At 41.1% G+C, this 13,001-nt stretch overlaps 1 protein-coding gene across 13 annotated transcripts in view; it reads right to left on the bottom strand.

Moving 5' to 3' along the window:
* LOC122561155 (transducin-like enhancer protein 4) overlaps positions 1-13,001 on the bottom strand; it is a 210,615-nt gene that overhangs the window by 22,461 nt on the left and 175,153 nt on the right. For all 13 annotated transcript variants that reach the window (XM_043712648.1, XM_043712657.1, XM_043712682.1 and 10 more), the window contains 5 exons: positions 11,451-11,570; positions 10,305-10,358; positions 4,141-4,293; positions 1,207-1,339; positions 692-876 (listed from right to left, as the gene is read on the bottom strand). In XM_043712648.1, coding sequence (XP_043568583.1) covers positions 692-876; positions 1,207-1,339; positions 4,141-4,293; positions 10,305-10,358; positions 11,451-11,570 — 645 coding nt within the window. The remainder of the gene's footprint in view (positions 1-691; positions 877-1,206; positions 1,340-4,140; positions 4,294-10,304; positions 10,359-11,450; positions 11,571-13,001) is intronic.

The following is a 13,001-nucleotide window of genomic DNA, read 5'->3' as shown; positions in this document are numbered from 1 at the left end:
GAAGGTATCATACCCACCATGGATCCAGGATCACAGAGTGACCTGAGGCCAACACAGAGTGAAGAAGGGATGGGGATGCAGACTGGTGGCGTTTGAGGGCAATTGAGACAGGTGAGATCAAAGGGTTCAGAGGCAAGGGAGGGATGGCTTTCAATGGCCCCCATTCCTGATGCTTTGTTTCTCAATCAGGCACAGAGCTTTAATTATGAGAGAGCCCTCCTGGTAGGCTGTTGGAAAATCTGACGGGGCTTGCTTGGCAGCCTTTAGGAGGAGCAGCTAAGCTTTGCGGCTCCCATTTAATTCCTGGGACACCATTAAATTGCAGGGATTTCAAAGATAATGAGTATTAATTAGCTCATTAATGAACCTGATTGGCATTCCAATGCTGGCAGCTGGGAATTCCACTCCAACTCCTTATGCCAGCGATGTAATTGGGGAAGACTCTGCCACAGCGGGATTTTAAGTTGGTCTGACTGCCATGTTCCCCACCATGACGGGATGCATTAATCCCATTTGTTCAAAATGCCTCAATTGTCAAGTGTATTTGCCTTTTCTTAGTTATGACAATTGTATCTATGGTCACATATTGAACTTTTCTCTGGCTTAAATTCATTCAAATCAGCAGTCATCTTATTGACAGCAAAAAAAAGCTTAGTCAATTCAAGGTTAAAAGCCTGCTCGATTCACTCACCACTGGAGATCGGCCATAGGCAGCTGCCGCTGCTGCAGCAGCTGCTGCTGCACTCATCTGGGGGGAGATATTATGTAAACCTGCATATGCCCCTGGGCTTGTCAGATCTCCATTCATACCAGCATGGGGCACTATGCCAAAAGGAGCAGGATAAGGGCATGGTACTGCCATGGGAGTCCTCAAACCTGTAAATGACCAAAGTCTGCTATCAGTGACTGTAAGTTCCAAATACCTGCCAGAGTTTTTAGTTTATTTCAGCTGCACATTTTATTGTGAAAGTCGTGCAATCCAGAGGAGAAAAAAAAACAAAGTGCATATAATGTTACATTTTGTGGTTAGCTTCCTTTAAGAGCTTTTCCATGTAAGAATTGTAATATGATGATTTTTTTTGCAACTACGAATGCAAGAAATCGAAAATGGATTCCTGCTACAATAAAACAGGAATTCATGCCAACATCAAAGAGAAGGTTAGAAAACGGTACAAAATAACTGCTTATTGTCAACCATTTAGCTACCTAATGGATCAATTCCTGGTGGTTTACCAGGGACTGGCCTCAATCCTGGGGTGGAATTACTTCCTGGAGTAGGAGCATCTGATCGTGGAGTTGGAGTGTTCGACTTTGATACTGGAGTAGTTGATTTCTCATTCTGTTAGTAAACAGAAAACTGCTTTGTCAATACTGCAACTACAAATTGATACTGCAAAGATTAATTTACTGCATATTAGAATTGTACTGATAAGAGTTATAGCCAATAACCAATGTAAATTTTTACCAGTATCATCAACAATTAAAATAAATCACTGCAATTGAGAAAAATGTTAAATTAACCATATGAAAAATCAATTTTTTTTGTAAAAAGCTAAGTTTAAATACTTTTTAACCTGAGCGAAATACAGATATGGCATAAGTGAAGAGTCCTAGGACAGAATACCAAAGCCAGACTCACATGGGAGCATTAGCTTGTGTTAAATGGGACACAGGCACATACCTGGATTTCTTCAAATAGGCCAATTAGTGGCTAGAGGACAACAATGGAGGGAAAAAGCAATCAAAATGGAGGTGTCTGCTTCTGCTCTCCAGCTTTTCTCAGTTTGAAATTTAAAAATGGCATCAGTAGAGGTAGACCCCCTTATAGGTGATGCCCCTCTCAAGGCAGCCAGCAGGAAGCTGGAAGATACAGAAGGCCTTTAAGGTTGCCTGCAGCACTAGACCTCTGGCTGTCTCTGGGAAGCCACCTTCAGGAAGCTGTATCATTCCTCACTACGTCTGGGGACCTGAAAGCTGCCTTGAAACCCCCAGTCAGCCTCAAACATTGGGCAGGAGTAGATCTTTAATAAGTTGAGTCAGTTACACATTGCTTGGTAGCCCTGTTCCCCCACCCATCCCACCTTCAAGAAAATAGCCCTTTGCTGAAATAGTGCCATGAAACAAGCAAATTGGTGAGTGACATGTAATCCCCCATCAGAGTCTAAACAGTTAATCACAGGCTTTCAAGTTGTTTTGATATTTCATCATGATCAAGGTTTGTGTAAAGATTTATAGCTTGGGTGTCAGTTGTCATGGTTGTGGGTATGTTTGCCAAGCTGGGAAGTTGAGTTGCAGACGTTTCGTCCCCTGCCTAGGTGACATCTTCAGTGCAGCGAAGCCTCCCTTAAAGTGCTGCTGTAATGTGTCTTCTGCAATTTATTTAGTTCCGTTGCTGCTGTTTGCGGTTGCCAGATCCGGTAGTTCGTTGTTGTGATCGGTATATTGGATCTAGGTTTACATGCTTGTTGATGGAGTCTGTGGATGAATGCCATGCTTTTAGAAATCCTCTGCCTGTTCTCTGTTTACCTTGTCCTATGGTCACTGTCTTTACCCAGTCGAATTTGTAGTCCTTGTCATCTATATGTAGAGCTACTAGGGACAGCTGGTCAGAGCATTTAGTGGCTAGTTGGTGTTTGTGGATGCGGATTGCTAGCTGTCTGCCTATTTGTCACACATAGTATTTTGTGTGGTCTTTGCATGGAATCTTGTATATTATGTTAGCCTTTAACATGATGAGTATATGGTCTTTTGTCCTGGTGAAATGTTGTCTGATGTTGGTGAGATGTTGTCGGTTTATTGGTTGTCATGGATCCCAGTCATCAAAGAAGGCTGGCTGTTAGTTCTCATATGTTTTTTACATATGTTAGCGTGGCTAGTGTGTTGGGTCGTGGCATGTCCTCATTGCGTTGTCTGTCTGTTAGGCATATGTGGATGAAATTGTTGGGGTATCCGTTCTTGGTGAAGACTCTGTGAAGATGTTCTTCTTCCCTTTGTAGATCAGGAGTGCTGCAGTATGTGGTAGTTCTTTCGTACAGGGACCTAATACAGCTTCTCTTGTGTGTGTTTGCTGTTTAGTTCAGCTTCTGGTCTGTGTGTGTGGCTTTTCTGTACACTTTTGAGGTGCATTCACTGTTCTGTATTCTTTCTACAATCACATCCAGAAATGACACAGCACAGCAGTGCTTCACAGGAACTCCAACGCACCGAAGATGTCACCTAGACAGGGGATGAAACGTCTGCAAATCAACTTCTCAGCTCAGCGAACATACCCACAACTATGATATTTCACCATGAAGAAGGGTCTACAGCCAAAATATCAGCCTTTCCTTTTCGTGGTTAGTGAGTGACCTGGGAATCCAAGATATTTTCTCCCTGGTTCAGATTTACAGCATTTTGTCAGACATTATATATTTAATTTATAATTAATTCTGGTTTCCTTCCTATCGGAAAGATGTTGTGAAACTTGAAAGGGTTTAGAAAAGATTTACAAGGATGTTGCCAGGGTTGGAGGATTTGAGCTACAGGGAGAGGCTGAACAGGCTGGGGCTGTTTTCCCTGTAGCGTCGGAGGCTGAGGGGTGACCTTATAGAGGTTTACAAAATTATGAGGGGCATAGATAGGGTAAATAGGCAAAGTCTTTTCCCTGGGGTCGGGGAGTCCAGAACTAGAGGGCATAGGTTTAGGGTGAGAGGAAAGATACAAAAGAGACCTATGGGGCAACTTTTTCACACAGAAGGTGGTACATATATGGAATGAGCTGCCAGAGGATGTAGTGGAGGCTGGTACAATTGCAACATTTAAGAGGCATTTGGATGGGTAAATGAATAGGAAGGGTTTGGAGGGATATGGGCCGGGTGCTGGCAGATGGGGCTAGATTGGGTTGGGATATCTGGTCGGCATGGACGGGTTGGACCGAAGGGTCTGTTTCCATTCTGTACATCTCTATGACTAAAATTCACTCATAGTTATCCTGCTGAAAAATTATGATCACTAGATTTTATCACTAGGTTCCATGTACTATAGCAGTACTTAAAGACAATCTCCAGAGTAGGGGAAAGAGGACAGGAGTGAAAAATACTTTTACTGAACTAGCACTGAAAATTTCCATCTGAAGGGTTCACGTGTATTAACTATACTCACAAGACCAATTTCTTTGGACTTTGAGGAAGGAGTACTACTGGAGGAAGCAATAGAAGCTGGACTTATAGGTGCATCCTTTTTTAATAGGCGAGATTTATCCAAGCCATTTTCCCGTGGTGAGTGTGGTGGGCTACCTCGTGGTGAGGTGGGATCCTGAAAATAGGAACATAATTTTTAAATTAGTAGCATTACAAAACAGGAACAAAAGACAAGGTTGTACTTGCAAGCAACAAGTTATAATATAAACCTCTTATATAACATCTTACTAAATAGAGAAATTTTGCAACAAATGTGAGGTAAAACACATTAAATTGGTTAAGCTCCACGTATGAAAGTAAAAAATCCATCCTAAGAATTAATACAGAACTGGATTTAATTGGACAGCAACACAATATCTGAAGAAAATATGTTACACATGTAACCATGAAATTCACTATACAAGTTATAATAGCAAGGCAGGAGGGATTTTTTTTTAAACCCATTGCATTTAGAAATGAGCAATACTGGAAAAGCCATATTGATTTCTCCTTGATTGGCTGAATATTATATGCCCCGGTTGGTGCATTTTCAATACAGGGGCATGTAAAGTAGGTCATGAGACCAGCTAACTTCCAAAACAGAGGGGATACTGTGTGGAGCTGGAAGAGCACAGCAGGTCAAACAGGATCGAAGGAGCTGGGAAGTCAATGTTTTGGGTCATTAGGGCTAGGGAGGGGGAAGGGAGCTCAGAAAGAAATAGAGAGAGGGTGTGAGATGGGAAAGGGCAGGTGGTTTAGTGATACATGGATGTGGGGAAGGTAGGTGGGGTGGTGACAAGTGGATGCAGGATAGGGGATTATTGTGATTGGCTAGTGGGAAGGGTGGAGCAGATGGGGGAAGAGGGAAGATAGACAGGTTAGGTCAGGTCAAGAAGGCGGGGAGGAGAGGGAGGGCTGGATGTGGGTTGAAGTTGGGGGTGGGACGGTTTTGAAGCTGGTGAACTCTATGCCGAGGACAATGCGCCGTAAGTTCCCAATGCGGAATATAAGGTGTTGTTCCTCCAATTTGTGTTTGGCCTCATTTTGTCAGTGCAGGAGGCTCAGGATAGACATGTTGTCAAGAGAGAGGGAGTGGGAATTGAAATGGCTGGCAACCGGAAGGTGGTGTTGATTGGAGTGTACAGAGTGTAGATGCTCCACAAACCAGTCCCCGAGTCTGCGCTTGGTCTCTCCAGTGTAGAGCAGACCACATTGGGAGCAATGGGTGCAATAGATCAGGTTAGAAGAGATGCAGGTGAATCTCTGCCGGATTTGGAATGATTGTTGGGGACCTTGGATGGAGGTGGAAGGGGAGGTGTAGGGGCAGGTGTTGCATTTCTTGTGATTGCAGGGAAAGGTCTGGATGCAAGGTTGGTGGGGAATATGGAACTTACGAGGGAGTCACGGAGTGAACGGCTCCCTATGGAAAGCAGATAGTGGTGAGGAAGGAAATTCCTTTTTGGTGGTGGGCTCTGACTGCAGGTGGCGAAAAGCAGCGGATGATACGTTGGATTTGGAGTTTGGTGGGGTGGTATGTGGGGACGGGGGAACTCTATCCTTATTGTAGTTGGGGGAGGGGATATGAGGGCAGAGATGTGGGAAATGGAGGAGATGTGGTTGAGGGCATTATTAATCACGGGGAAGGGAAATTGCGGTCCTTGAAATAGAAGGATATTAGGAATGTCCCCAAATAGAATCCTTCATCCTGGCAGCAGATGCGGCAGAGGCAGAGGAATTGGGAGTATGAGATCACATGTTTTGCCTATTTTTTACTTCCTATTATCCATCCTCTTATCTCTTAGAAGCTCACACATGCTGGGTGCAAATGTCCATGTACCAAATATCTTTGGAGCAAGCAGCTGCTGAATTCACTAGGTACCCACTCTTGCTTCCACTTTGAGTTTTCTTAACACTTAGCTTGTTTGGCAAGTTTGGTAAGATAGAAAGCCTGAATATTAAGAGGCAAATGAGCCATCAACAAGATATTTAATAAGTAATCATCATCATCAATAAGCAACCAGCTGCTGCCTAGCGAAAATCTCAACATGCCGCTTGCAAAAATCATTAAAGATGGACTGAGATGTTTCTGATTTTGAGATGGGCCTCACCAGATTTCTCGCCCAATTCTGCCACAAACCTCATGTTGCTCAGACCCCAATAAGAATCTGTCTAATATAACTGTAGAATTTGTTGAAATGCATTGAACACAGAACTACACAGTTGATCTTATGATGAAGAGAACTTCATTAATGAAGTATTTCAAGATTGTTAAACCAAAAATCATTTCACTGAAGAACCACAGTAGTCATGGTCTGTGGTTACAATGTTTTGACTCTACACTCCATCTGTTCAAGTCAAGGAGTAGGATTCTAACCAGAGGAAAGTATTTCATTTAACCTTCATTCGCCTCAGCTTTCCTCGAGCATTTTGTTGCCATGTTCAATTGGTTGTTGTCTTGACATTGAGGAAGCTGTTTTCATTTCACAAGTTTGACACTTGGATAAAGGTGGAAATCAAATGGTTTTGGCAGAAGCCAAACTGGTTGTAACTGAGTAGGTTATTAGTGAGGTTGTATTTTCGGTTGTAATGGTTCTATTGATAACTTCAACACTAAAGCAATGATTACGGTTTCTTATGAGAATAGAAATGGCTAGGCCCCTGCATTACCAAGCACATTCTAGTGTTGGCTAGGGAAGCAACTACCTCTGGTACACATGTCTTAATCAGTTCAGCCAGTTTATTGGTAGGATTTTAAATTGCATTGCAATGATTAAGGAAGGTTGTCAATGAGTAATATTCCATTTATGTTTAATGACTGGAGACAAGGCTTGGTAATTCAGATGGCTGACTGGAGACAAGGCCTGGTAATCCAGATGGCTGACTGAACACCAGGCCTGGTAATCCAGATAGCTGACTGACTAATATTTGGTTCAGAATAATGCCAATAATCTGGGTTTAATTCCTATTCCAACTTGGGACCCTCCCCCCTGAGAGTGGAACGCAATCGCAAAGCAACACTGGCAAAAACTAACAAGACAGCTCAGCATGAACTGCCAGCAGACCCTGAACTAATGGCTACCTTTGCACAGAGCACTTGTACATGAATGAATGCTGAATGAAATCTGCTTCGGCAAGAATCAAAACATTCTGGCTAAAACATCAATGCAAGCGGGAACATAATCTAGTTCATTATTGAGAGAGTTACGTTTCAGAAATGCTAAAAATCTGCTTTTTGGAAAAAAATGTTAAATTGAGGCTTTATCTGCTTCACAATTATTTTTGTAATCAATTCTAATTCTTTGCCAACACTTCTTGGCCACTGAGCCACCTGAAGGGCTTATTCCCGAAACGTCGATTCTCCTGCCCCTCGGATGCCACCTGACCTGCTGTGCTTTTCCAGCACCAGACTCTCGAGAATGTTTTAACACCTAACTTCCCCCTTAGTCCACACTTTTTAATAGTAACCCACAAGGAAAATCACAGCTCTGCAGATTAACAACACTACTTGTTTCCAGCAATGTTGGCACTGTGTACATGTATCCATGCCAATGCTTCCATCCTTCTGCAGGAGAAGATTATGCACAACAAGTGCTCCAGACCCACTTAGAGAAGCCAGTTGTTGAGCTGGCAGGAGAACAGGAGTGTATACTGGTGTTGAACAGAAGTCTGGATCTTTGCAGGCGTTTACTGAGCAAGCCTCCAATTTCTTCCTGTCAGTGCACATGAAACCTTGGGGCAGCACACACTACTAACAAATCTTGTTGGAGAAACACAGCAAGTCTGGCAGCACTTGTTTGTTTTCTCTCAACACTCGACACTCGGCGTTTCTTTGGATTTCCAGCATCCGCAGTCCTTTGAGTTTATTTTCTTAACAAATATTTGCATTTTTCACTGCAGTCCTCCAGATCCCATATCTAAAAAGAAAAGGTCTCAGCCCCTTGCCCCATGTCTATACATCCTGTGAACTATACCTCTGTGGAGGAAAAGTTGCAAGCCTTGAAGGATGTGCTGTCAAGGTGTTGTATCATACTCTCCATTTGTGCAAAGAGTTTCAGCTCCACAAGCCCAGGGTCACATTCTGGTGGGCAACAAGCCCCTGCTGAGCATAACACAGCTGCACAGGCAGGCAGCAAAACATCTAGCAGAGGTGTCAGAGGTCAATAGCAGGTTGGAAACAGGGACTGAGCTGATGTCATGGCTCCAGTATGGGAGCACATATCTACCTTGATGGCAGATTCTGGAGTGAGTCAGGTCCAGCAGAATAATCAGTATCTGTCTGGAATGCATAGGGACTTCTACTTCAGTTTCTGGAACATGGATGCATACACTTACTGACTAGGTAAGGGCAGAGGTCGGGGGTTGTAAAGGGATCCTAATCTCTCAATGTGCCCCATCTCCTCATAGGATGACAGATGTGCCACTGCACACAGATAGAATAGGAGCAGAATAGAGACTCCCATGGCACTTCAGAAAACTGAATGTCTGCCTCCCATCCATTAAATTTCCATGCCTGCCCTTCTAAATGCTCTTGATCGGACTGAATGATTCTGCTCAGAGATTGAGAAGGGCAATGAGGGTGACTAAGGTATTGGCATTGAAGGGATGATTGGCGCGCAAGGGATGATGGGTGAATGAGATTTGTTGTAGATAATGATGTGTGATGGCCTAGTGGTATTGTCACTGGATTCTTAATTCAGAAACCCAGGTAATGTTCTAGGGACCTGGGTTTGGGAAAAAAACCCATCTGGTTCAAAGATGTCCTTCAGGGAGGGAAACTGCCATCCTTAGTTGGTCTGGCCTACAAATCACTCCAGACCTAGAATACTCATAACAGCTCCTTTGGCTGGGCAAAAAATGGCCTTGGCATCAGCACCCTCATCCCACAAATTAAAAAAAAATCCATTCCAATATACTATCATCCCATAAACACACCCTTGGCAAAGGCAAATTCAGCAAAACAGATTTTTCTCATGTGCTATCTCCTTTCCAGTCCAGGTCAAAGAAATACTGAAAGAAACAATCTAGCAGCGAAGACTGAACTCAAGCTTTTTGCTGCAGCAGAGAGAGCTATATCTATCAGCTCCAATGGCCAACTCCAAACCCCAACTGAAAGCCAAACTAAAACTCAGGACTGTGTGAGCCTGACTCTATCCACTCATGCTTCTTTTGTCTAATTTAGAAAAAAAAACACTCAAGGGAGCTCAAAGCTGTTTACCAACTGCTTCTGAAGTAAACATTCTGCAACCACTGTGGCAACACCTCTCTGCAAGAGAAACAGCACAGAACAAATCTTTTTTAAAGGCACAGTACCATCACAATACAGACATTAGAGTTTTCAATGAGCTCAAGCATACAGAGGGTACAAGTTGGAAGACCGGTTTACAGACCCTTTGAATATTCAGATCTAAAGATCTAAGAGGAAACAAAATAGTTAAGTTGAGGCAGGGGTGCAGTTGGGTGGTTTTTAATGAGTGGAAAATATAAATGATAGCTGCTCTGTTTCTTTTGTTGATCGTGAACCATTTAAAATAATATGAATACTATCCTGTTCACTTCTCCAGGAGAAAGGTTCCATGGAACATTTTCCTGATTCTAAAAATGTTATCAAGTCATTTCAGGATACTTATTTGACCTTATGACTTCCTTCAATCCTGGTCTGATGCTCTTCACAGATAATGAGTCACTTCTTGTGTGAAGAATACTGATATTGTTATATCTCAGGTATGACCACTTCAGCCAGTATTCTAGTTTCATTTTTAATGACATTTTTATCTAGTTATTATATATATATATATATATCTCATATCTCTGTCCCCTAATCACTCCCTGGTATGCACGTTTACTTCATATTTGCAGATAAACACAAACAACACATATTCATTTGTGGAGTTTTGTATCTAGTATTCAAAATTGCTTTGAAATTCAATAAAGCATTTCCAATAACCATATTTTCCATTATATTTAGAGACATGTCACTTTTTTATTTTGATAGCCATTTAAATTAGATTTGAGAAGCTTAAAACAATACTTGATGGAAAGAACAGTGAGCCAAGAAAAAGTAGTCCAATATAAATAGGAAGTCCACGTTAACTGTCAACATAAAACAAATGACTACATCCAACATTTTTAAAAGAAACCACAACAAACCTCATTGGAGACATCCACCACCAAGTTATCATCACTCTTCTCTCCATCACTATCCTAAATATGAATACAAAGAAATAATACATAATCATTTAAAAATTGCCTATACACATTAACTCCAAATGTACTCAGACAAGTGCTTAAATATATAGTAATGGAGGTAACAACCTATGCATGGATAAAAGTTAATTATATATCAGTAGACATTTTAAAACAGTTTAATTAATGACATAGCAGTCCCCATAATAGCCATGATGTTAGACTGTAATGATATAAAAACAGAAAGCTTTGAACTGAAGATGCAGCTTAGATACTCGTCTTTTACTTTCATAGGATTCTTAACAGCCAGGAGACAGAAAAGCCCTTTATCTTGGGTCGAATGCAGTTGGGCAATCTCTAACCAGTCCTCAGTTTATATGGTCCAACACAGCAAGGCTGAAAAATGGGGGGAAAAAAATCACACCATTTACAGTGTTAAATGCTCCCCTGAGCTTAAGTTGAAACATGCCATGTTGTTGGGGAAGGAGCTTCACTCTGATTTGAATAAATTCAGTATATGTACAGAATAGCGTGGAATATAAAAGATTACAGCAACCCAGTAAGAAGTGTTATATTTGGTATAGTAAGCACATCTGTACTTATTTACCTTGCATCATAGCAGCCACCCTTTTGCTCTGTCACTGTTTTGGGAGCAAGACATTTCTAGATCAAATGCGCAACACCATAATATAATAAGAAGCATGTGACTCTCAGTTTAGTGTTCCTGATCTAATGTCTCTGAGGACTATACTGTTACACTCAGGAGGTGGCATAATTTAAGTGAGTTTTACATTTTCCCATGTCTGTTGGGACGAATGCTAATTCCTTTCTTCTTACATGAATAATTCAGCACTTTCAGAAAAACTCGTATTTTCAGAAAAGCAATCTACTACGAGACAGTTTATTGAAACAATCATACTGTTAGGGAAAAAAAAACTTAAGCATTATTTTCTCCTTCTTCCTCAATGGGGTGATTGTTTTTAGAAGTTGAAAATCATAATTCGTAAAAATACGAAATATAAAGACAAATAACTGAGAACAGATCCAAGATTTAATCAAAATTTGATTAGAAAAAGTCATGGCATGCCCATAATTTTGACTGTTACTCACATAACGATTTGCTAAATCCTTATCATCAGTCTTCTGCTTTTTACTATCTGTGGAATAATCATTTGAGTTTCTGTGCTTCTCTGCAGTTCTGAAACTGGCTGATGGTGACACTGAGGAGCTCTGAAACGACAAACATCAGCCTGTATTATATTCACTTTGAAAGAGGTATTAGTAAGAGATTAAAAACCAGTTAATGGAAAGATCCCAGTTATGCAAAGGACATCAGAAGTACAATTGTTGTCTCTGTTTAATTAGTCTAGTGGTCTAATATTAAGTACTAAGTATTAAGTAATATTAGTATCACATCTTACATCTAGTATCAAATAATATTAAGACTAATTAGTAGTCTAGATTTAACAAAACACAATAGCACAGAGAAAACTGATGTGGGTTGAAGATGCAGGCTGACAAGTCCCAGGCTCTGATGGACTTCATCCTAGTGTCCTAAAAGAGATGGCTACTTAGGTAGAAAATGCTTTGACATTAATTTTCCAAAATTCAGCGGACTCTCAGAAGGCTCCACTGGACTGAAAAGTAGCAAACATAACTCCTCTAACCATGACCAAGCCAGATAGCTTCACATTTACCTTGGAAAGGTTTCAGGAGTGATCATTACATGGATTGCAGCTACACACATAGAAAAATTCAAGATAATCAGAAAGAGCCAGCATTCTTTTGTGAAACAGGAATCATGTTTAATCAACTTATCATATTTATTTAAAAGAAAGAGTAACATGGGCTGTGGATAAAGGGGAACCTGTAGACATGCTACACTTGGATATCCAGAAGGACTTTGACAAGATACCACATAAAAGGTTACTGTACAAGTAGGTATACGTGGTGTTGACAGTAGAATGATAGCTGGTATAAAACAGATAATTTACATAAATAAGTCTTTACTTGATTGTCAGAAAATATAGTCTTGCAAGGGCCTATGCTGGGTCCTTCAGTTTTTTATAATTTATCTCAATAACTTGCATGAGAACAGTGAAGACATGGTAGCTAAATTTGCAGATCAAACAAAGATTGATATGAAAGTCTATTCTAAGAAGGACACAAGGAAGTTGCAGATAGATATAAATAGGTTGAGTACATGGGCCAAAATGTGACAGGAGTATAATATGGGAAAATGTGAAGTTGCTCACACTGGCAGGAAGAATAAATGAGCGTTACTTAAAAGAGAATGATTGCTGATTTCAAACGTACTGGGATTTAGGTGTTCTTGCGCTTGAATCACAACAAGTAATTAAGAAGGTTAATGGAATGTTATCTTTATCAGAAGCACAGCAAGTAGCAAAAATGAGGTGAGGTAGCTCTGTTAATGGAGGATATGATCAGTAAATAGGAAGAAATTATCTTGGTTCAGGGAATCAATTTGGAAAATAAGAAGTATCAGTGAAAAACTAATAATTGGTAGGAGCCATTTGTAGTTTCCCACTGAATGTAGATTTCTCCAGATTCCTCATTTCCTCTACCTTCACCTTATCTCAGTCCCAACCCCCGGATTCAGCACTGCCCTCTTAACCTGCAATCTTCTTCCCAACCTCTCTG

The sequence above is a fragment of the Chiloscyllium plagiosum genome, chromosome 2 (assembly GCF_004010195.1).
Source record: "Chiloscyllium plagiosum isolate BGI_BamShark_2017 chromosome 2, ASM401019v2, whole genome shotgun sequence".
In the NCBI taxonomy this organism is placed as follows: Eukaryota; Metazoa; Chordata; class Chondrichthyes; order Orectolobiformes; family Hemiscylliidae; genus Chiloscyllium; species Chiloscyllium plagiosum.
The sequence above is the reverse complement of the archived record's forward strand: the minus strand, read 5'-3'. Positions and strand labels throughout refer to the sequence as shown.